The 25,837-nt window shown below is 37.6% G+C and overlaps 1 protein-coding gene across 8 annotated transcripts in view; it reads left to right on the top strand.

The window, feature by feature from the left end:
• LOC109688069 (E3 ubiquitin-protein ligase RNF38) overlaps window positions 1-25,837 on the top strand; it is a 120,175-nt gene that overhangs the window by 63,334 nt on the left and 31,004 nt on the right. Inside the window, exons 1-3 of one of the 8 annotated variants that reach the window (XM_074051457.1) lie at window positions 6,295-6,400; window positions 13,019-13,168; window positions 23,288-23,481. In XM_074051457.1, coding sequence (XP_073907558.1) covers window positions 23,375-23,481 — 107 coding nt within the window. In that variant the 5' untranslated portion in view covers window positions 6,295-6,400; window positions 13,019-13,168; window positions 23,288-23,374. Of the gene's footprint in view, window positions 1-6,260; window positions 6,401-13,018; window positions 13,169-23,287; window positions 23,482-25,837 lie in introns of those variants that run through there. The other 7 variants (XM_074051460.1, XM_074051461.1, XM_074051454.1 and 4 more) reach the window with 7 other exon arrangements.

The following is a 25,837-nucleotide window of genomic DNA, read 5'->3' on the forward strand; positions in this document are numbered from 1 at the left end:
TGCATGCCCCAAAGATAAGCAGTATGTACTAAGGAGGCTTTCAGTGGACTTAGATCTGTGTGAGCCTTTGCTGCTCCCTTCTGGCCATTAGCAGTTATAACTAGCAGCTACTGCTAACTTACCTCTCCCTCTTTGATAGTTTCTTATGCTGGCTGTTTGCAGTAGATCAAGTCTTGGCCTGCTTATAAATAACTGCATAGCACCTTTTCCTGCAATGCAGTTTCATCTTATTAGGTTCTTTTAGCTGGTTTTGGTGGAAGGAAGAAAACTAAGGAGTTGGAAACAGGAAGAGCAAACCTTAGGGGGAAAGTGGAAATTTGTTTTTGCAGGCTTTTCCCTTCTTTTTCACTGTTCACTTTCCTCTATTTTTGTATTCAGTTTTTCCTTGGGAGCATGCCTATTGAGAAAAATGGAATTACCACTGCTATGAAATTTTTATATATATTAATCGAACTGTTGAACGCATGACATGTAATTCTTATGTTCTCTTGCTAGATTGAATAAGCTTAGTCCTTGGCTTCAGGATATTTACTGTCAGTTGGGCAAAAGAATCAGGCAAATCCAGAACAGGAAAGCCTACTAATTCAAGAAAAGAGTTTGGGTTGTTGGAGTGGATGTGATGGCAGAATAGCCCTATTCTTGACAGTGTTAACCAGTGAAGAACTGGCTTCTCATTAGGAAAGTCCTTGTCTATCCAACATGTATGCCGGCAATTTCCCTCCATGTGAATGGTTCCTCAGCATCTGAACAAGTGATTTTGTGTGTGTGTGTGTGTGTGTGTGTGTGTGTGTGTGTGTATTTGGCACAGAGTCTTTGTAGCCCAGGCTGGCCTTGAATTAGTGATCCTCCTGGATCAGCCCCTGGAGTGATGACACCATAGACCTGCAGTGCTGGGCTTGGACAAGTGATTCTTTATCTGCATCTCTTTAATCATGCCTGTCAGTCATGCCTGCAACATGGGCATCAGTAATAAACAAAGTAGAAGTGTGAACAGCCCTCAAGCACTTGCGATTCAACAGGGAAAAAAATGCTGAATAAATACTACAAAGTATTATGATAGAAGTGTGTAAAGGGACAAGAAAGATAGCCTATAACCTCATAGTCTCCATTTGTAAAATTATTTGGATATTCCTTGATGTTCAGAAAAGCAAAATTGATCAAAAATACAAATTTCGTAATTACCATTTGACAGAGTATTAAGTAACATGTTAAGTTTATAATTATTTTTTTATGTATTTACAGCAGTAGTACCTTTCAAATTCACACAGTTGGAAGGTGGTTTTCTAAAAGCATATTGTGAATTTCAGAATGAGATCCTAAAGCTACAGTTGTTTTTCCCTAGTTAGAATAAAGAAAAGATAGAAAATCTGACTATCTAAAGAGATTTTTTCCAAATAGTTGGCTAACCAATGAATTCTCCCAAACATTTAAAGTTGGCATAATACCAGTGGTACAGTAATCCTTCTACAGATTAGGAAAAAAAAAAAAACACTGCCTGATGCAGTTTCTAAGGCTAACAGAAATCTTTGTAATAAAGCTTGGCAAGGACATTTAAAAGTGGAAAATTATTCCTAGGCAAAATATTAGCAAGCCAAACCCACCAATATGTTAAAAGGACAATACAGTAAGACCAAAATGAATTTATTAGGAATGTAAACTTGTTTAACAACCAAAAACCAATCAATCTAACAGATTAACAAAAAATCACAATTATCTCAGATACAGAAAATTTTGATAAAATTAAACATTCATATACATAAACTTTTAACAAATTAAAAATAGAACTCTTAATTTGCTTAAGGGTTTTTATTCCACATTCCCCCCCCAAAAAAAAAAATCCTTGCAAACCTCTTACTTAAATGTTGGAAGTTTTCCAGTTGGGACTTGGAAAAAATAAATAACTGCTGTCACCAATGTAGTGTAACAGTAAAATGAGTATTTGTTGGAAAGAAAGAAATTGAATTGTCATTATTTTTGCCAATTACACAATATTTAAGCAGGATTATTTTAAAAACCTCAAAACAGTTGAAATAAACTATTGTTAATAACTGAATTGTGTAAAAACCTAGAATAAATCTATAAACTAAAATATGCAAGATCTGTGAAATATTGAAAAAATTAAAGACAAGTAAATAAATGGATGCCATCTTACTCATTGAAAGACTCAATATTGTAAAGATAACAATTTTCCTTTATTCATCTCTTCTTTATTCAGCTCAATCCCAATTAAAATCTCATCAAATTTGCTTGTTCTTTTCTTTTTCCTGTATTCTTTCTTTTGAATTCTCATTCTAAAATTCCTATGGAATTTCAAAAGGCAAAAGGTCCCTTTTTGTTTTGAAAAACAGAACAGACTGGCCTCAAATTCTTTTTTATTTTTCTGGTGGGACTGGGGTTTGAACTCAGGGCTTCATGCTTACAAAGCAGGTGCTCTGCCACTTGAGCTACACCTCTTGTCCATTTTGCTGGTTATTTTGTAGATGGAGTCTTATGAACTACTTGCCTTACCTTGACTTGAATTGTGATCCTCCAATTCTCAGCCGCCTGAGTAGTGAGCATTACAGATGTGAGCCACTGGCACCTGGCTGGCCTCAAACTATTGATCCTCCTCCCTCATTCCTGAGTGCTGAGTTTACAGGCATGAGCCAGCTTCAAAGTTATCTTTAAGGGGGAAAAGATGATTTTCTAACAGATAAAAAGAGGTCTGATCAAGCAACAGTAATTAAGTGTGGTGTCAGCATAAGAATGAATAAATCAGTGGAACAGACTTCTGAATCCAGAGACAAACCTGAGTAATATGTGGACACTTGGGTTTTAACAGAGGAGCAGTTGGAAAGTCTTTTCAACATATGATGCTGTGTCAAATAAATGTCCACATGGGGGTGGGAATGCAACTTTTTTTTTTTTTTTTTGAGATTGTTTCCTATGTAACCCTGGCTGGCGTCTAACTCTTGATCCTCCTGCCTTAGCTGCTGGAGTGCTGGGATTATAGGCATGAACCACCACACCAAGCAAAAATAAGTTGATTGCCACCTCATCAAAACAAAAAACTAGTTCCAGGCCATGAATAGATCCAAATGTGAAGAGGAAAATATAAAATAGGAAAATATCTTAATGACCCAAGTGCAGGAGAAGACTTTTGGTGCTGTGAGAATCCAACCCAGGGCCCTACACATGCTAAGTCAGTGCTCTACCACTAAGCTACATCCCCAGCCTGGAAGATTTCTTAAAGGGGATAAGGACAAACCCCAAACCATTAACTATAGTTAAGATTTAAAGGTGGAAAAAAAATTAATGGAGTGCTAGTATGTTCTGTTAGGAATAGTCCAGTAGAGAGAGAAAAACATGATGGCATCAAAGAGAGAGGGAGAATTGCTAGAGTCACATCCTTGAGAAGGTGAGAAGATAAGATGTAGAATTGAAAATAGTGTGATTTCAGTTCAAAAATCCTATGTAGTTGCTGTTTAGTGGCAGATGCCTAGATAAGTTTTGTGATGGCTACTGTTATTTCTACATATTAAAATGGTAGGACACCAGGGTAGACAATCCCTATTAATATCTACCAGACACATTTGAAGGCATTTCAGTATTTTCCTGCTTGGTAAGCAATGTTTTGTTACTATAATGTATTTGATATTGTTATTTTAGAAGGGAACTTAAATGACTTTAGTTACCTCCAGAAGAAGAGTTTTTAGTAGTCATTCATAATTTTCAGTTCTGGTAAGAAAACTAGTTGTAAAGCTAGAGTTCTCAAAAAGCTCTTGGCACAGCAGTTACTTTTCCTCCAAATGCTGTGCTGGCCCTTAGTCCTCTGCGTTAATTCACTGGTGGTTGTGCTAGCCACTTCAGCTAGTGGCTTCCATTTGGATGGTGCGGATGTTTTACATTCCCACCACTGCAAACGTTTTATTAAGACAGAGTTAATTCACTGGTGGTTGTGCTAGCCACTTCAGCTAGTGGCTTCCATTTGGATGGTGCAGATGTTTTACATTCCCACCACTGCAAACGTTTTATTAAGACAGCTTTCCAACAGAGCTTTCTTCTACCTTTATAAGAAGGCACCAATAAAATTTTAGCTAGACTACTGTTGAGCAACTTCTCTGCCACCTTAGGTTGTCAAAAGTGACCCACTTTAAAAGCCAGACCATTTATTGGGTCTTTACCATTATTAGATTTTATGGTTAAGAAGTCAATTAGAAAATAAATTGCAATATGAATTTCAAACTATCTAACCTGGAGTTGCGGCAGCATTGTTTACATTTTTGACAGACTTCCTACATTAAGCTCTCAGACCCCAGTTAGCTGAGATCCTACCATTTGAGAGGTTCTCAGGGAGTTTGCCTCACAAAGGATTGGCAGAAGCTCAGAGGGATTCACATAAACTCATGGATGAGGAACTCTGGAGGAGTGTTAGAGATTAGCACCTGAGAAATCTGCCTTGCATAATTAGCTCCCAAATGGTTAAATTCATTCACTTTTCTCAATTTTCTTCTCCCTTTTATCACATAGTCCATATTCAAGCATGAAGGAAAAGCTGTTCCAAAGTGGTCTGCATTATGTAAGGAAGCTTTTTAGCTGAGATTGTGGTGGAAGATCTGTAATGCAAGGTGAATCCACAGGAGCAGAGTGGGAATTGTGAGGGGTCTGAGGTTAGAAATGCACCAGAAGTGAAAAAACAAAACAAAACCAAAAACTTAAAAAAAAAAAAAAAAAAAAAAAAAGGATGCTATATCCATATTGGTCGCTTTGGAAGGCTGACAGAGGATTTTGGGGGAGAGTCAAATATATAAACGGGCTACATATTGGGAAGTTGGGCTGGGGTGAGGAGAGTATGTCATAGAAGCCTGTTATCTCATTGCAACTTCCCTTTGTCCTAGAATTATTGCTGCAACTTTGATTCAGCAGTTGCTAAGCATCTGCTGTTTTGTTTAGGCACTAATTGTGGGCCTTAGAGCTCAGTCTGATATGGGAAACAAATGTACACAAATAATTACCACATAATTAATAAATAGAATGTACAAACTTCAGTGGGTCCTGAAACACATTTTAGTTTGTTCCTCCATTTCCAACTTGAGACAGCTGAGGCCCAGAGAATGGAGGACACAGGTTTAAGTAATGTCCAAAGAACTAAAGACTGGGTTTTCTGGTGACTGGTTCTTAATTTTTCTCCTTAAAATATCACTTTTCCTGGAGTAATCATCTAATTACTATCTGCTTTAAAAACCCACCTTTCCATAATGTCCCCTTGGCTTCCGGCTCTCCTTCACTTCAATACCATTTAACAGTCTTTTTCTTGTACTTAGTGTGCGTTTAGTAAAAGGTCTTACTTCCTCTCTTGGATCTTGAACGTGATCAGGAACCAAGCCGGCTTTAGTCTTCGAACTCATTTGACATCCCTCAGCAAGGTCCTAATAACTGTCAGGTTTACGAAGCCTGAGGGCTGGACAATTTGGGATAGAACCTGCTTGCTCCACTGTGAGACCCTTCTATCCACATAAATAAAAATTCCTACCTCTTGGGCCACATGAATATTTCTTATATTGTGAAAATTAAGTGAGGTTACTGCTTGGTTGCTGAGGTTGGAGTGGGAGGCACAAAGTAGCAGCAAAAAACACAAATCGGGAAAATCTCAGCCCTGCCACCCTCAAGCGAAGTGGCGGCGGACCTGGCGCGAGGGGCAGGCGGAGGTGAGCCCGGGCGGGGCTGCGCAAGGCACCGCGGAACTGTCTGTTGCCGGAACTGTCTATTGCCGGAACTGGTCGGAGTGGCGCCCCAGTACACGGGCAGCCCCGCCCCACGCGGTGGAAACAAAGGGGGCTCAGCGCGTGAGGGGAAAGGGGCGGAGCACTTTGGCGGTTCTCCATCGGCCGGGCTTGCTAGGTTTGTGCTGGCGAGGGGGTGGGGCGACCAGAACCCAGAAGTGGGAGGGCCGTGTGCTCGCGCATCTTACGGCCTAGCAGCTGGGGGTGTCGCCTGCGCGCGCAGCACAGGACAGGGCAGTGCGCCGGCGCGCCGAGAGTCCCAGTCCACGAGCGTCCAGGCGGGGCGCTGCGGGGCGGGGCGCTGCAGGGCGGGGCTCCCCTCGTGCGGAGGTGCCGGACTGGGCAGAGGCCTGGGCGGTTGGGGCGCGGGGCAGGAGGATGGGGCCTACGAGGCGTTAGCCGACTGTCAGCTCTGAGCGTGCAGCCGTCTATTCCTGATACGACCCGTGTGATGGTGCCTGGAGGAAGGAAGCGCCGTGACAGCGCCTCAGTCGAAGCCCAGGTTCCGGGGTTGAGGAGGCCCGAGGGCAGTGGAGCTGGCAAGCTGGCCGCTGGCTGGGCAAGCGGTCACAATAGGAGGCGGCGGCCAGGCGAGGAGCCGCGGGAGCAGCCCCGCAGGGCTGAGCCTCCCGTCGCAGGTACTGGCCGCTGTGGCCGTTGGCTCCCGCGCGAGGGCGGGAAGGGCCGCGGGCGGTTGGGAGCCAGCGGGGCCGCGCCTGGCGACCGAGCGGAGGTTTGGCCCGGTATCCCTGCACTCTTTGTTCCCGTGGCGGCAGAGGGGAGGTGCGGCTGCAGTCAGCGGGAGAGCTGACCCGCCACCGCCTGGCAGATGGTCCTTCTCTCTCGCTCCCTTCCTCTTTGCCGAGACGCAGGTGAAATGATGTCACCAGGGAGAACGCAGAACCCGGTCGGAAGGGTCCTTTCTCATAGCCTTCTGCCCCCGCGGGCTTCTGGACAGGCTGCGTTTTGTTGTCAGTGGATGGAAGTTCTTCCTTTCAGGGCTGAAGAATGAGAGAGGTTGGTTTTTGAAACGGGAGTTTTTTCAGGTTATCGGAAGCCAAAGAGAACAGAGTTTTTGTTTTCGTGTGTGCGGCTTGTAAGGGACAGCGCTTTTCTTTGTTTTGCAGAAATGATTATTTCTGCTATTATTATTCAGTAAAAGTTGGACATGCTATTTTTTCTACCATAAATAGAAGTGAATACTTAAATGTAATTATTGCTAGCATCCTATGATTTGCCATTCCTTTTTTCTTAAGAGGCTGACTTAAGATTTTAAATGTATTCAACGATTATACACAGTCATTTGTGTGTAATCATTTAGAAGTTCAAGTCTGCCTGGACTTCTTTGATCCTGATAGCAGATACTATTGTAGTAAACACATTTACCATAAGTTCCCTTTAAAATTCACAAAGTTTTTGTAGGGACAGTTGAAGTAAAAATTGTTCCTGCTTTAGATTGGAGCACTACTGAGAAGAAAAATAGAACTTGTGTAGAAATAACAAGAGCAAATATAGCTGTCAGAATGGGTGCAGCAAAATGGAACACTTGAAATCAAAAGATAAAGTTTTAACTTGATACCTTTTCCTCCAGTTCCATCTTGCTTATAATGTATTTCACTTTTTGAAAACTTACTAATCATAACAGTATTCATTATAGGGGCCCACTTTAAAGATGATTCCTATAATTTTCTGCAATACTTATTCCTAAGAGAATTGGAGACTTTAGAGGCTATAATTAAATAACTTTTGCTACAGACTGGCCGTGTGAGTCTCAGATCCTCCTCTGTAAGATCTGAAGGAATGGACTAAAAGAATTGTACTTAATTGGTCCCTCCACCTTTAATATCTTCTCTGATTCTAAAAGTTAGATTGTGTTTTTGTACTTGTTAAAATTTATATACCCGTCTTGTTTTTATGGCTAAACTAAATTAGTATGTATGTATTGAGAGTTTATTATAGCAACCCGGTACAGTCAGACTTAAACTGAGTCTGAGAGCATCATAATGTAGAGTGTAAATCCATTGTCTTTCCTTGCCAACAGCAGCACTGAATGAAATGGCTAACTTGTGTTACATTGCCAGGCTGTGTCCATTTGTGCTGTTTTTTTACTCTTAGGCAGAATGGGAAGTGTGAGTGAGACCTTAAAATAAATCTCTGAAATGATTAGGCAGTTGATCAGTATGGAAAATCACTGGTCAAAATTATCTTCTACTTCTAGTTAATTCCACATATTCATGTTCTGTGCTGCCCCTTGTTTGGTTTAGAACACTACCATTTTGTGATTCATCTTACTGGAAAGGTAGTTTTTGATTAGTTTTGATTGTTGCATGGTGTCTGGGTTTGCTTACTAATTTTCTGGTTGTTTTCCTACAAAAAATATATACCAACATGACAACAGTTTTCACTTCTACTCTGCCTAATTCATAGCCTACCTTTCTTTTTCTTTGCAAAGAGAAAAAACATTGTAAATATTCACACCATATAATGCTGGTATAGTTCACACATCAGCAAATGCCTAGTATGACATTGTCTAGAGTAGATAATGCAGATGCTTGAATTCTGTTCCATAAATTAATGAGAAGTTTAGAGTAAACAGGTGAAGAAAGGCCACATGTACAGTCTTATTTTTTCCCAACTTTTGCGTCTTTTCATGTTCTTTAGTTGCATGTCTTTCACTTCCCCCTTCCTTACAGTTAGACTGGGGAAAGGAAATTGGGGAGCCTTTGGCTCTTTTCACCAACCCTGGTTTCACTGTTTCCAGAAAGACATAGGTCCAGTTAGATTGCCTTAACTCAAGAATGAGAGTAATAGCTTAATTTTAGAAATAATTATCCTGGTGCTGGAGAGTAATGATTCCCCCCTGAGGTAGGTAGGTATATAGTACCAATCCTTGAAAGGTTTTCCTCTGATGGTATCTGTTGGCTTTTTGAAATTAATTTATTTATTTTTGGAGTTTGAACTTGGCCTCATGCTTGCCAGACAAGCATTCTACTACTGGAGGCACTCTACCAGCCATGTTTTGTATTGTGTATTTTTGAGACAGGTATGAACCAATTGTGCCTGGCAAAAATGCCCATCTCCAAAATAACTTGACCAAAATGAACTGGAGGCATGGTTCAAGTGGTACAAAGCCTGCTCTGCAAGTATGAAGTCCTGAGTTCAAACCCCAGTCCCACCAGGAAAAAAAAAAAATCTAAATTGTGACAGTTGCATAAAGGCACTGGATTTTTATCTTTTTATTACCTTATTTCAATTGTGTGAATAATTGAAGCTTAGAAAAGACAGGAGATTTTCATCTTGGACCTTGTATCTCAGAGGGTCATCACTGTCCTGTTTGAACTCAGCTTTTCAGAATCAGGTCCTTGATTTTTTTGTTTTTGTTTTGTTTATTTGAGATAGGGTCTGTCTATGTTGTCCAAGCTAGTCTCAAACTTTGATCCTTCTGCCTCAGTTCTGGACAATGTATCCTAAATTCTGTTATTTTTAGCACAATAACTTATAACTACAACAGTCTCTTAAGAAAAAGGTAAAATTGTTGATAATAGTATCGTTATCAAAACAGAAATGTCGCATTAAACAGAAAAGTATTGGTGCTTAAAAGGTAAAACTCTTTTCTGTAAATACTAGTCTTGTGAAAGAGTTTTTTTTTTTTAAATTATGCTGGGTGAATTAGTCATGCAGTTATATGTAAATACAAAAATGGGAAGTTAAGGGAGTTGTAGATTTAATCTCTTCAGGTACATTTCCATGGAAGGACTTTTCAAATACAGGTTGTATCCTTAGAATGAGCTAAAGCTACCAAATCTTAGTAATACTGAAGAGTTGCCAGGCTAGAGAAAAATACAATTGTGTCAATATTCCAGTGTAGTACAAAAGTAATTTTAACTGAGGGAGAATCAATGGAAAGTTAAACCCAAAACAATTTACAAGGAAACAACCTTAAATAACAAAATAGCTTTAAATAGGGCTTGTTGAGTAGTTACTAATAAGACTAGATTATAAAGAAGATTGTTACTTTTAAAATTCTTTAAACTACAAAGTGATTTAGTGAGTTAAGATGAACCCAGACTTGGGTTCAAATTACATTTTTGTCTTTCTGAGGTGTATGGCTTTAAGCAAGTCATTTAAACCTGATATACACTGTTAAAATCAGAGAGGCAGTTCCTGGCATAAAGTTAGCCATTACCAGATTGGGTTTTAAAAACTGCTATAATGCTTAAATAAAAATGTCTTAATTTATAATCTTTCAAAATTAAATTCTGGAGAAGCTTTCCTTGTATTTAGCACAATACATTTTATTCTAGTTGTATGCACATACACAACATACTGTGTTGTTTTTTTGTTGTGTATATCAAATTATCACAAATTAAAACTACAAAATCTGTTTTCTTACAATTTCTGTGTATCAGGAGTCCTGATAGGAGTTAGCAGAGCCTCTCTGCTTGCCGTCTTCTTACCTGACTGGAGTTACAGTTTCATCAGAGACTTGGCGTTCTCTTCCAAAGCTCACTGGTTGATGGTAGAATGTGGTTCACGTGATTGTAGAGTATTACCCCATTTTCTTGTTAGCTATCAGTTAAACTGCTGCAGCTCCTACAGGCTGCCCTCAGGTCCCTGTCATCTGGCACCCTTCATATGCCTTCTCACAGTGCAGCAGCTTAGTTTGAATGGTTGATGGAGACCCTCTCTTTTAAGATCTTTCTGTAAGTCACTCCCACACAGGATAATCTTCTTCTTGATTCACTTAAAATCAACTGATATGGCATCTTGAAAATCCCCCACTTAGAAATATGATTTAACCTAATAACTGAAATTATCATATTCACAACAGTCCTGCCCACACACATAAAGGGGGAGGGATAATATAGGAAATAATACACCAGAGTGAGAATTTTTGGAGACCATTTAGGTTGCTAGCCTGCCTGTCATACACACATACACACAACACACACACGTACAAATAAAAATAAAATGTTTGATTTTATCTTGGGGAGGAGGCTGATTTTGATTAAGTCCATCAGTGGTTTTTCCCAGACTTAGTTTATGTAATTTGAATGTAACTTTCTACTATATTCCTTATCCTCCCTTTTTAGATAAGTGGAGCTTTTGACCAAAGGAAGGTATTGTGAATAGGAGAGGATTTATTGAAAATTATTAAGTTATAACCACAGGAGCCAGGTTGCCAGTTTTTGGTGTTTTTTGTTTTGTTTTTTTTTTTTTAGTATGTAACCAAAATTTTAAATTTTCAAAGGAGTAAAGAATGAAGGAGAGTAAACCTGACCCTAGCCACCTACTTATACCTGTGATTTGTAAGACTCTTTGGAAGGCAAATGGCCTTACTAAAATACACTACAGTAATTACTTACCATACAAGTTAAAAGCATAGTAGGATTGCCAAAAGATTATTAAATGTACCTAAAGGAATAGACCATTTTCAGAGAGATCATTGCTTGTAAAGTCTTAACAGCAGTCCTTAGATTGAGTGAAGAGGTAAGGATGTGAAATACATCTCTTTGGATGAAATCTTTTCTTACTCCCCTTAGGGCTCCTACCTGTGCTCTAATTTTTGCCTGTATCACAGCATTTAAGTATATTGTAGTCGAGTAGTCGAGTGCTTACATGTGTTCTGTTTTGCTTTTTAATTAGAATATGCTCATTGAAGATAGGAGCCATGTTTTATCTTTACATCTTTTTTCTTTACATATAACTCTTGGCTTGTGGGAGGTACTCAGTAAATATTCCTTGATTCAGCAATGCATGCTTCTTCATGGTGGTAAAGGATATTAGGACATTCATGTTTGTACTAGAGAGATAAGCTTTAGCTTATCACCAAAACATTTCATGTAGCAAATTAACAAATAACTAAAGTTCCTGACCCCTTGTGTTTTGCTTTTACTCTAAGGAGAGTCTTGTGAAGTATTTTTACCCTTTCCAGTGAACATAATTATCCATTTACCAGGCTCATAGCAAACCAGAAACAAAAAGTTATAAAAGACTAAAGAAGGTTCTTACATCAAGAACCTTGAATGCTAATATAATTAGCATTCAACTTCTGATGTCTCTGCTTTTCTCACAGGCTTCTTCATTACTGTCCAGCTATATTGAAGGTTTGCCATTTCCTCACTATATTGCTGTCTCTTGCAATTACCTGAGCATAGTATTTAGTGTCATCAGCACATTTATATTGTATGATGATTTCCTTTTTTTTTTTTTATTGGTATATACTTTGGTTTTTTTTAAAAAGCATATGCTTCTTGAAGGTAGGAAACCATGCCTTTCTTTTTGGTTTAGTGCCTGTCACTTTATGGACACTTAAATGTAAGACTAAGAGAATGAATGAGGTAATGAAACTAAAAACAAGACAGTGTCAGAATACATAATTTTTAGTGTAGGGACAAGCAAGTTCATAAACCTCAACCCCCCCTAGAGGAATTTCACTGTCACAACATAGTGGAACTGATGATGTTCATTTTTAAAATGCTATTAAGTATATTTATATGAGTTTAAGGAGATTAACCCAAAATCAAGTCAAGTATTTAAAAGATACAGTCATTTACTTTTGGGCTTATAATCTTGTCCTTTGTTCTTAGAAAGGTTGCTAGTTTTTGTTTTTGTTTTTAGGAGACAGGGTTTAACAGGTCTGCCTGGAACTTTTAACCATTCTGACTTGGCATCCCAAGTGCTGAAAGTTGCTAGGTTTTTTTGAGTAGAGTGAAGATGTCCACAGTTAAACATAGGTTGCTTTATGTCTTTCAGTGTACAGTCATATGTATGATGGCTACAGAAGTTTTACCACAAATATTGTCAGTCTCTCATCTTCTACACAATCATTTAGAAGCTTAACCAAAAATTATTGTAAATGTGCAATGAGAACAAATGACAATCTTAGTCTAGGGAAACACTCATCATTCTATACTTAGGTGATTTTTACTTCATGTTTTCTTAATGTGAATATGACCTTTAGGATTTTAGAATTAATGCCTACAGAAAAGATACCAGTAGGTATTTGAAAAACACAGGGGAGTTAGTTTTCTGAGCTGTATTGTTTTGCCTCAGAATGTTTTTGTAAGAGACATCTATTGCCGGAGACAGCCTTTGCCATCCTTATGTTTTCATGTTTAAAGTTAATTTTTCTTTCCAGTCTGCTAACAGAATCATCAAATACTAGAAAATCCAGACTGTCTTTCATAGGCATGATTCTCCATATTGGTGCCGCTAGCCATGAACTATCCTTTTCTTCTCCCTCTTTTTCCCAGATATTTCCCGGGGCCAATTCAGCACCTCTACCTGGCCATCCTAACAAGGTGATTTGTGAAAGGGTGAGACTTCAGAGCCTGTTTCCTCTTCTCCCAAGTGATCAGAACACTACCGTTCAAGAGGATGCTCACTTCAAAGCTTTCTTCCAGGTTCTTATATATTTACCCTTTCCCTACACAGGACTGAGAGTCACAGATACATTCTAGGTTATTTCTAGGAAGGCTTAAAATAATTCTCAATATCTTCTTCTTATTTTCTGTTGTATATGAGAATAAGTATTCTTCTTTAGAGGACTTCTTCAATATAAATTTCAGCCAGCTTTTCTGAAGAATGTTTGACTTCTCTTGAGCTAATTATTTGACCATTTTTCCCCTGTCTTTTGGTCTTAGTCACTTATCCTAATAAGCCAAGTTCTGTAGGAAAGTGGAAGATAGAGAATATTTGCGGTATGTAGGAAAGAAAAATGAAAGTATGTAAGACAGTTTTTAAAGTCATCACTACTTACTTGATCAGTGCCCAGAGTTATATAGTAATATGTATTTCTGAGAGAAAACATGGTTATTTAATTTTGTGTCTTTTGCCATACCTTTAGGCAAAATGTGATTTAAATTTTTTTTAATATAAAATGAAAACAAAGTAAGGTATAAATAAGTTAAAACCATCACTTGGTTATTAACAAGATTACTGGGGTCTACTCACATAAATCATTGACTACCAAACTTTTAATCCATACTTAGTAATGAAAATCAGTATTACTATTAACATAGAATAAACCAAATTATTGAGTTGGTTTTGGATGATTGGCTTGTCAGCTGAGTCTTGTGTTTGTAAATAGGTCAGCCTGAGGTACTGAGATAGTTGATAACCATGGCTGGATCTTTTGTATAGAGGCAGCTCGTTTTCTGTTTGTGTGGGAGTGACAAGTTGGGGCCTGGTTTAAAAAGGAAATGCTTAGGGCACGTTAAGTTGGGCATGTGAAATTTCTGGGGATAGTTGTTTAGGTGATTTAGGACTCTTAATCTGGTATTCCTTGTTGGAATTTATGCCAGGTGCTCTGCTTTGCATGTATTATTTCTTTTTGTTTTTAATCCTCACAATAAACCAGACATCTACTTCTAGATGAGGAAATAGACTTTCAAAAAGTTACATTGGCAGAACAAATTTAGCTGTATCTTGTTTACTATACCATACTGCCTTTAGACATCAACAACTATTTCTGCAAATTATGTAAATACCTAACATATAATAGTGTGTATTAAGAGGCATGTTTGTACAGAATGGCATATTGGCTGCCATTTTGATGGTAGGATCGGTTTGCCTGCAGTAGCTCAATATTCAGTTGATGCCCAGTAGTTAAGGAAAAATACTTTTAGTACTGCCTCCAGTACACTGTTATTTTACATTTTCTGTATCCTCCTTATTTAAACCTAGAAGATAGCTGCCAAATGCTGTTCTTTTTTTTAATGTTGTCATTGAACTCAGTGCCACTCATGCTAGGCATGTATTTTACTTCTGAGCTACATCCTCCAATCCCTGAATTTGCTGAAAAGTGAAAAGTAGAATTGTTAAATTTTTGCTCAAGTATTAATTTAACAAGTCTTTCCTCTAACTTTAAAAGAAGGCCCGCACTTTTCTCACAGGGAAGACAAGGGATTTTCTTCTGCATGAGACAAAGTAGATATTTGAGATAATGACACCTTAATAGTTCTCATACCAAAATTAGGTATAATTTGTTAGTTCCAGCTATATTTCTCACCCTTAAACACTTGGCTTCAGCCAGGTGTGGTAGCACATGTTTCTAACCCTTTAGGAGGTTGAAACAGGAGAATCATGAGTCTGAGACCAGCTTCAACTACATAGCAAGTTCCAGGCCAGCTTGAGCTATGTATTGTGAGACCAAACAAACAAAATCAACAGTAACACCAAAAAGTCCCAACTTGGTTACCACATGAAAAGAAAAATCTACATGGTCTCATAAGGCCGTTCCCTTCACGTGTTAGGCTTTCTTATCCTTGACTTTCCCCACAACTCTACTTTTCCTTCTTTTTAGAATAATCCATTTTAAACTACTTACCCTCCCTCTCTTCCATTTTTTTTTCTAAAGCACCCTCTCTATTTCCTTATCTTAGGTAAAACTCCGAGCACTCCCCTGCAGCCTTCTTAAGGATAAGGAACCTTTTTATTTTTCCCCTCACTTGTAAGCATGGGATTGGATGTATGGCTCATAAGTAGGGCAGTCATGGAGGAGAAAGAGCTAATCTCTTGGATCCTTATTGTTTCTGACCACCAGTCTTCTCATTGAACAAAAAGGTCATCTTCTTTTTGAGTTCTTTTTGCCATTCATATCCATTGTTTTCCATTTTTTTTTTCCATTTTCTTTGTTTATTAAAAACTTCTGTACTTTGTTCCTGTTTTATTTGCTTGCTTTATATATTGTACTATGCCTAGTCAAGACTTCTTTTTTATCTGTAAACATTTTGATGTTTCTTTAAAATTTTACATGTATTATTTTTAACATTGTGAAATATATGCCTGTTATAAAGTACATGTTTAGAAATCAGATACCATCCAGCTTAAGAAATCAATTACCACCAGTAACTTTTGAAGCTCCTATATAGCATTGCATCTTATTACACATCTGTTGTTCCATATTTGTGGTTAGTAAACCTCTGTATTTCTGTATAGTTTTGCTACTTAAAATATGCCTCAAATACTCTATTATTTAATTTTTCTCATTTCTGAACTTAATGTAAATGATATACTTTGTGTACTTTTCATTTTGAGATCCAGTCATATTAATGCATGTGGCTGTGTAATTGATTCATTTTACTGCTAGTCCTTTTTTTTATTGACATTTGGGCAGGTTTTTTTTTTTTTTTTTGTCTTGTTTTGCCTGGTTTATTGCTATTATAAGCACTACTGCCATGAACTATTGTTTCTTTTTTTTTTTTGGTAGTGGTACTGGGATTTGAACACAGGGCCTAATACTTACTAGGCAGGTGCTCTACCATTTGAGTTACTCTGCCAGCCTCGTGTGTGTGTGTGTGTGTGTGTGTGTGTGTGTGTGTGTGTGTGTGGTGTGGTGTGTTGTGGTGTGGTGTGGTTTGTGTGTGTGTGTGTGTGTGTGTGTGTGTTCGGTATTTTTGAGATAGGGTTAGGGTCTTGAGTTTTACCCAGGATTACAGGTGTGAAATACTGGTGTCTGCCTGTGTTTTTTGATATGTATCTAGTTGGTATTTTAATGTTTTTAGAAAAGTGATGGCTTTGTATGTTTATTATTCACAGAAGAGGTATACATACAGGCATATTTGTGTACCTATGAAAATAAACTTATTTAAAATTAGAATATAAGTGCCTGCTGTGTTTTTTGTTTTAGTTTTAAATTAAATAATACAGTTTTTAAAAAATTTTTGAATTAAGGTCTAATTAACAACATATAATAAAACTCAGTCTTTTAGTGTATAGGTCTATATTTTCAGATAAAGAGCCACCAACACAGTCAAGAATAGAACCATTTCATCACTCCCCAAAAAAACTCTCATGTGTCTCTCTTTCAACCCTGTCTAAAAATTTTAAAAGTAGCAGTTTCTTTACTATCATCTAGTTTAATGATGGTGGTTGAAGATGTAATGTGCTTTCACAAAGTAAGTATACATTGTGGTGATCTTGAATCTCAAGTCTGGTATAAACGCTGATTTCAGAGATGATTGTGTTATTTTAAATGGCAGCTTATGTGATGGTTTGTATTTTGTAAACTTGCTAAGTTAAATAATTGAAATTTTGAAGATTTATAAACAGAAATATAGTAGGTATTTGAAAGAGAAGACTATTATTTTAAAAAACTGTTTCAGCTTGTTAAAAAATCAAGCGTGGTAATGTGTAGAGATCATTTCACAACTATATTTTGATTCAAATATACAATTTCCTACTTTTTCCTGTTAATGTTCTTCCATTACAAAAGAAAAAAGGATCTGACTTGGTTATTGCTTACTAGCCTACTGCTTGTTTAGAATGTGTTGGTTTTCTAAGTGCTTTCACATTTATTATTTAAGATGCATAAAATTCAGTGAGAGTTTCGTGTCTCTGGCCATGTACAATTAACTATTTTTCCTTAGTTGTAGAATGAGCAATCTCAAGTTTTGGGTTTTTTTTGTTTTGTTTTGTTTTGTTTTGTTTTTCCTTTTTTTTTTTGGATGGGACTGGGGTTTGAACTCAGGGCTTCATGCTTACAACGCAGGCAGACCTTAAGTTTTGTTTAAAATAGTTCAGGCCGGGTGATGGTGGCTCATGTCATCTATAACTCGAGAGGCAAAGATCAGAAGGATCACTGTTCAAAGCCACCCCGGACAAATAGTTCTTGAGACCTCCTTATCTCAAAAAAATCCATCACAGAAGGGCTGATGAAGTGGCTTACGTGGTAGGTTGCCTGTCTAGCAAGCATTAAGCCCTCAGTTCAAACCCAGTACCACCAAAAAAAAAAAAAACACTGAGGCTTGTTGAGAAAGTCTAGTAGTTTTAAAGGAGAATTGGAGACTTTAGATAATGCTGTGCTTATTTATAACTCTAAGGTGAAAGGTCTGAATAATGACTGGAGAGAAAACCAGGTTACTGAAGGACTTTGTCCTCCTACTTAAGCAGCTTCCTTACTCTTTTGGGAAGGAACTGTTCTGAAGTCAGAGGCACATTTTAGTCATCAACTTAGTAGAACTTGGAACTGGTTTCCATTTTGGGGAAAGTTTGGCACATGTTCCGTTCTCAAGACTTCTTGATATACATATACCTGTGATATATATAAGACTTTTTCTTTACCATTTAATGACTTCTCACTTGCTTTTCTACAGTCATAGTGCTTTCTTACTCCTGCCACTATGTTTGTTTTCCCTTCTAATAATGATACTTTGATTATAAAATGAGTTAGTGTTAATAGAAGTATAATCCTACTTTCATTTATCTGATGCTTAATGCTAAGTGTAAAACCTACCTTCCTTCCTGCCGCCTTCTCTCCATTTGATCCCTGTTTTGTACCAGCAGGGACAGTAATTGTACCTGATTTGAATCAATATCTTATTGTTTGAAGTTGTCATCATCTGGTACTTTGAAAAATTAGCCCATTGGCATAGAATCAACAAGGACAGAAAAGAAAGAACCCCCCCCCCAAGAATTCAAAATGTAAATATTTCTGGTATGTATATATATATATATATATATATGTATGTATACATATTTAATATTTTTTATTGTTGTACTGGGGGGGTATATTGTGACATTTACAAAAGTTCTTACAATATGTCATAGTTGGATTCACCCCCTTCATCATTCCCTCCCCCCCATTCCTGAATAAAAATTTCTTTAATGGTAATTTATCATTAGGAGCTTTTTCTAAGACAGTCCCTTATTCTCTTAAGGCACTGTTCAGTGTTTCTCAAGGTTTGGTTCCGTAACATCAGTATCAAGCATCACCTGGGATCACATTAGAAATGCCAGTTTTGGGGCCTTCAGACTTTCTGAATTAGAGACTAGAAAATGGGGCTAGAAATCTGATGCTTTTGAGGCATGCACAAATTTTTTAATCATTGTCCTAGGTAATAGGAGTATCCCTCCAAATTTAATTTCTAAGTTTAAAGGTTCACAGATAGCATGGGTAATGAAAATTTGAACCCCAAGCCTAGTATGAGGAGTGAACCTGAGTTTGAATTCTCAAATCCTTCCTCCACTCAAATTCTAGAAAGAGCAGATAACATTTTCTTGTTGACTATGCTAGTGGAATGCCTTTCTGTTTTTCCCTTTTTAGTGGCACTGCTTAGAAATTTTGACTTCATTCCTATCTTCTGCCCTTTCTGAGAGCATCAAACCTGGTTTTCAGTTTTCCTGTTTCTGGATCCTTGATTTCTGTTTTTTTTGTTGTTTTTCCCCAGAGTTCAACAGTGCATTTAAAGTATATTTGTTATATGTAAACCGTTATTTTTAGATCTTTATATCATGATTTTTTCACAGCCTATGATTTTGTCACAACAGAAGTCTTTTGAGTTATTTCATCAATGTTTACAGTACTTATGTTCTATTCTGTAACTGTAACAGTGATCTGTCATGGCTTGTCTTAGATTGATTTTAATTATTGAAAAACCAATAAACATTTTTCATAGTGTTAGGAATATCCATATAATTTGTTGCAAAATGCAGGGTATGTTAGGCCCATGGAAAAAGAAATGTAATCTTGACTACCTGTTCCACTGAAGGAATGCTTCAAATGACAAAGCCAGATGAATTTGCCTTTTTTTTGGCCATGCTAGGGCTTGAACTCAGGGCCTACACCTTAAGGTACTTACTCCACCAGCCCTTTTTTTGTGAAGAGGTTTTTTTTCCGAGATAGGTCTCGAAAAGTATTTGCCTGGGCTGATTTTGAACCATGATCTTCCTGATCTCTGCCTTCTGAATAATAAAGATTACAGGCCTGAGCCATTGGTTCCTGGCTGCCTTTCTTTTTGATATACTTAGACTCTCATTGCCTTTTATATTTTTTATGGCAGTTTTTTTGTCATAAAAACTTAAAGCCAGGTGCTTAAATTTTACTAATGACTTCTTAGCTCACAGTCATACTGTTGCTTTGGTGGTTTTTCTGGAGACGGGTCTTGCCTTGTAGCCCAGGGTGGCCTAGAACCCACTATCCTGCCTCAGCCTCCTGAGTGCAGGGAGTGTGTAGCACCACACCCAGCCCATACTGTTTGTTTGTTTTGGTGGGACTGGAATTTGAACTGAGAACTTCATGTTTACAAAGAAGTTGCTCTACCGCTTGACCCACACTTCCAATCTGTTTTTGCTCTGGTTATTTTGTACATATGGGTCTTGAAAACTGTTTGCTTTGCCTGAGCTCAAACCACAATCCTCCTGATCTCAGCCTTCCAAGTATATAGGTTTATAGGCGTGAACCTGGCACTTGGCTGGTTTTTTTTTTTTTTAATAGATTTTATGTAGATCCTTTTTCGTAGAGCCCTCTGACTTCTTTCTCTAATTTGGAAGTATTACTTTGCAGACTTGATGCACTACCATTCTTGAGATTGCTTTTTGTTGTGCTTCTGGATTACTCTTACCTCACGTAGATTTGGTTCAAATAAGAGAAAGGGAGTGTGGAAGCATACATATAAAAATCAAAATTTTCTAATACGTGAGAAACTTTTAAGTTTTTATTCATCTGGTAAGGTGTTTGGTTTTGCTTTCACACTAGATTAAAAGGTTGATGGGGTAACATTCCTGATTCAGCATTATTTTCCCTCAGCACTTGTAGCATCCTTTGTTTCTGTGGAAAGTGTGATGCTGTTATTTCTTTGGAGGTTATACCTTCCCTTTTTCTGCAAACTGAGGATTTCTTTAGAGTTCCTTAGAGTAGTAAAATTGATGAGAGATGTGATGAAATCATATTGTATATGTTAAACTACTTTTTAATGGTTTCTTGTCTTTATGTGTCCATCTTAAGTTTCCTATTATTTTGAGTAAAATAAGTCTTACTAGTAGAATGCTAATGAGTAGCTCACCTCTCTTTATTTACTTTTGTTTTTTTTAATTTTATTTTTTTTTGGTGGTCCTGGGATATGAACTCAGAGCTTCACGCTTGCTAGGCAGGCGCACTACCACTTGAGCCACTCCACCAACCTCTTTATTTACTTTATCTTTTTTTTTTTTTTTTGGTGGTTCTAGGGTTTGAACTCAAGGCCTTCTGTGCACTAGGCAGGCACTCTACAACACTTGAGCCAGTGTCCTCTGCCCTACTTCCTATTCTATTCTTTGTCTCTTCTTTTTTACCCATGTGAAAACCATTACAGCACAAGGAGGTGGGGAACTTTCCTCAGCCATCTTTCCTTCTACTCTTTAAAGCATTGCATTTGTTGTAAAATAAAAACATTGTTAACCCATAAGTTGAGCACCACTGAAATTATGTGAATCTTCATAGCCTAAGTGCTTTCTCATTTCATTTGACCTTCATCATTTGGATCTGTAGCACTTGCCTCAATTTAGGCACGAATTCTTTTTTCTTTTTCATGAGACCTGGGACTTGAACTTAGGGCTTGAACTTAGGGCTTCACGCTTGCAAAGCAGGCGCTCTGCTGCTTGAACCAAAATTCTAACCCTTTTGCTTTGGTTATTTTGGAGATGGAGGTCTCCTGAACTATTTGCCTTGATGGCCTCAAACCACCATCCTTCTGCTCTCAGCCTCCCAAGTAGCTAGGATTACAGGTGTGAGCTACCTAGACATGAATTCTTTGAATTCAGAGTTCTTTACCTTAGTTTGCATTAAGCTTTGGAGAATAGCACACGCAGTGTTAGATACATATGAAGGCTAATGATTAGTTTCTGACTTTTTTTACTTTAGAAAGTCAGTGCTAATCAAATCTGTTTTACTAACTGTAGAGATAGCCTATTTCAGATGCACATGCATAGTTCATGTATGAGTTTGTCAGATCTTAGTTCTGTTTTTTCTTTTTTTAGTCAAAATATCTAAATTTTGATTACTGTTGATTAAGTTTGAGGACTGCCAATATAAAAATTGGTCTTATTAAAATGAAGGAATTAAAAACAAGCATACTTTTAATATAGTATTATTAAGAGGAAATAGGGTAGGTAGGGAGAATTGCAAGAGCATGCTTCATATGTAGTTCTGAAATTTATTTCGTATTTTAATTATAATGACAAAACAAAGCATTTCTTAAGTACAGTAGGAAAATGTCATGGCTTTTGGAATACCTCTCCTAAATAATTAGGAATGATCAAATGTAACCATTTTGGAAATTGCTTTGTTTTTTCCAGTTTAAATATATATAATGTGTATAATGTATATTTAGTATATATGCTTATCTCTTAAAAAATCTAGCACTGCAGTATATAGCTCTCTATATTCTCTTTTACTAATGATTGTGCTCATAGCAGGCATCAGTTGTTTTGCACCCAAAAGTACTCTAATGCCCAAAAAGTTAGAACTTATAGAAGTAGATTTGAGGTGGGAGAGGTCTATTAGAAAACATGCTGCCTTAGGAGATTTTCAGCTAATTTATAATTTTGACAGTTTTAGTAAAATTGAACTGGGTGAGAAATCCTGGAGAGTTAATTACGCAATTTTTAAATGACCATATCAGTTTTATAGCTAGTAAGCCCATACTGTGATCTTTATGAACTTGACAGTACTTTCAAAATGCTATAATATTCTGATTAGGAACTGATGACTTAACTTAGTGTGGTAGCTCATGCTTTAATCTTATCTATTTGGGAGGCTGAGATAGGGCAGATCTTGGTTTGAGACCAGCATGGGCAAAAGTTAGAGACACCCCATTTCCAAAATAACCAGAGAAAAATGGACTAGAGGTGTGGCTCAAGCAGTAGAGTGACTGCTTTGCAAGCATGAAACCCTGAGTTCAAACCTCTGTCCTACAGAAAAAAACAACAACAAAAACCCACTGATGATCCAGGTCAGTTGATTCTTCATCTGTTTTATATAAATTTTATTTTATCCATGTAACCCTCATTAAAGGAAGTATGTGTAATAGTTTAAACATCAAAAATAAGAGGGAAGTTTGGGCGTGAGAGCCCTGAATCCCAGCTACTCAAGAGGTGAAGATTAGGGAGGATACAGGTTCAAGGCCAGCCCAGGCAAAAAGTTAGTGAGAATCCATCTCAACTAACAAATCCAGCGTGGTCATTTGAATCTATAATCCCAGCTATGAGGGAGGCATAGGTATGAGGATTCAGGTTGGAGGCTGGCCTGGGCAAAAGCATAAGACTGTATCTGAAAAATAACTAAAGCATTGGGGACCTGGCTCAAGTAGTAGCGCGCTTGAGATCCTGAGTTTAAACCCCAGAACTGCCAGAAAAGAAAAGAATAGGGAAGAGGAGTGTGATTTAGAATCAAGTTGAGGGTCTATTCAGGAGGAAGTCTTCCTCCTAAACCAAACTTGGCAGATAGTTGTTGCCTGTAAGATTAGCTGATACTGACAGAGAACACAGTGGAATTGCTTAGGTGGATTAGGCATTAAAAGAGATGGTCAAATACTATATAAAAGCTTACTGCACTATTATATACCTTATTGGTATTCAATGTATTTTACGATTTTTAAAAATAGGTCACTTTTAATTTGATACTATTTATTGTGCATCTCCCCAGCAGTTGTTTAAGATTTTTAATTTGTACTGATAGTGCATGTATGCCCTTCTTTACATTTTTGGGGTAAATATATTTAAACACTTAATGCATATTCAGTTGATCAATTTTGTTGCACCAACAGAGTGAAGATAGTCCAAGTCCTAAGAGACAGCGCCTCTCTCATTCAGTCTTTGATTATACATCAGCATCACCAGCTCCCTCACCACCAATGCGACCATGGGAGATGACATCAAATAGGCAGCCCCCTTCAGTTCGACCAAGCCAACATCACTTCTCAGGGGAACGATGCAACACACCTGCACGCAACAGGAGAAGGTTAGTTGATTACAATTTATTTCTTAAATTTTCTTCCGTTGGTAAGTCTGCGGAATATTTTTTAAACATCAGAAAACACATTTCTGTAGGCATTTCACGGACACATCAACATATCTACACATGTACATTCACACATAAACAACATTATGAGGTGTTTAGGCTCCTGTACTAGGATATGAGTTCACTTAGCTTTTAAGTGACAAGTGAACAAATTGAAAGAGGTTAAAGTAATTTGTCTAAACTCAAGCTGGGCCACTATGTATGAATTCAGCTACATTATGGTTTAAGACTTTATTTGCTTGCTTTTTTTTTTTTTTTGAGACAGGGTCTCATCGTATAGTCCAGGCTGGTCTCCATCTCTTATCCTTCTGTTTCTGCCTCTTGAGTGCTGGGATTCCAGATGTATATCACTGTGCCTGACAGATTTCAGATTTCTTGTGGGCTAGTCTACAGTCCTGATTACTGTAATAAAATATGAAGGTCCTAGAAATGAGTTACCTGTTCTCTACTCCATTCATATTCCTTCTATATCCTCTTAAGGCAGTTAACAGCTGAATCATGTTTCTTACAAAACTGTGGTATGAAAGAATGAACTTTCAGTCCCCTTCTCTCAAAGGAATGCATTTCTTGCTCTTTAGTTGCCTAAGATTGTGCATTCCTTATTCCAGGGAAATCAGTAACTCATTAGGGTGAGATACCTGTTTCCATGTCCAAGATACTAATAACCAAAGGAATAGTAATCATTTAAGCTAGGAAAGTGTTATGGACTACATGTTTTTGTGCGCTCCAGAACTCATTTTTGAAACCATAATCTTCAGTGTAGTTATATTTGGAGATGCGACCTCTAGGAAGTTATTACAATTAAATGCAGTTGTAGGGGTGGGTCCCTTATTTAATAGGGTCAGTGTCCTTATAAAAAGAGACATCAGAGAGCTCACTTTCAGCCATGTACAGACATCATGAGAAAGTGACTGCAAGCCAGAAAGAAAGCCCTCTCTAGAAACAAATCACAGTGACACCTTGATCTCAAACTTGTAGTTGCAGAACTTTGAGAGAGTAAGATCTGGTTTAAGACCCAGTTTGTAGTGGCATCCTGAGCAGATTAATACAGAAGAGATTTTAAAACCACTGTTGTGTATTCCAAATGAAACAAACCTTATATCTAAGCTATATTCTTTTGAGACACTAAGACTCTTAAAAAACCCATTACTGTATTAAACAGTTACATGGAAATATTTAGTAAAATAATGCCTAGTTACCAGGTAAATTATTTTATAGCTATTAAATAGAATGAATATGAGGAAATGTAGTTGTTTATAAAAGTTACAGCTTAAATACCTGCTTATAGTCTTTATTCTTTTCATATTTTATGATGAACTGTGTCATACATTCAGAACATGTAAAACAAATGTGTAGTCAAAGGCATAACAAACATGTTCCTAATACCTGTGTTAAAATAGAATATTATTGATCCATCAAGACTGCCTGCCTCCCCCTACCTGCCACCTAGCTACCATTCCTTTTCCTCCTTCCTAGAGGGTAAACTCTGGAGTTTGAAACTCAAGGCCTCATACCCACTTGAGCCACCCACCACCCCTTTTTTGTGTTGGGTATTTTTCAAGATGGGGTCTTGCAAACTGTTTGCCTGGGGTTGACTTTGAACCTTGATCCTCTTGATCACTGCCTCCTGAGAAGCTAGGATTGTAGGTATGAGCCATCAGTGCCCAGCTTCATTATAGTTTTTAGTACCTATGTGACTGTGTTTTTAAAATAATATAATTTGTGGTTTTGCCTATTTTGTCTTCATTTAAATGTAGTCTTCTTTGATTTGTTTATTAAGCATTCTGTTTTTAATGTGGGTGGTAGTAGTTCATTTATTTTAATATAATAAAATCTTCCCATTATATTAAGGTACCACACTTGTATGTTTCCACCTACTGTTGGTTAATAGTTGTATCCAGTTTTTTATGATTATAAACATTGTGATCCCAATACTTGGAGGCATGAGGTTTGAAAGTTCAAGGGCAACCTGTTTTACATAGTGAATTCCAGGCCAGCCTAGGCTATGTAGTGAGACCCTGTCTCATGGTCTGGGCGGCAGGTGGGGGGCTTGGGGGGGGGAAGGAGGTAACTGTTAGGAACTTTTGTACATGTACAAAAGTTGCACCAGGACATAAGCCTAGGTGTAGACTGTAGAATTACTAGGAAGTAGGAAATGCCCTGGATCAGGAAGGGTATGTTAGAAGTGCGTTTCCAGATGAGATAGCAACTAGCTATGGTTTCTGAATTGGCAAGAAGCATTATGCTTTACATTCATGGTAATACAAAAGAGGAATGGGAGCACTTAATACCCAGA

This window comes from Castor canadensis, chromosome 13 (genome assembly GCF_047511655.1).
Source record: "Castor canadensis chromosome 13, mCasCan1.hap1v2, whole genome shotgun sequence".
In the NCBI taxonomy this organism is placed as follows: domain Eukaryota; kingdom Metazoa; phylum Chordata; class Mammalia; order Rodentia; family Castoridae; genus Castor; species Castor canadensis.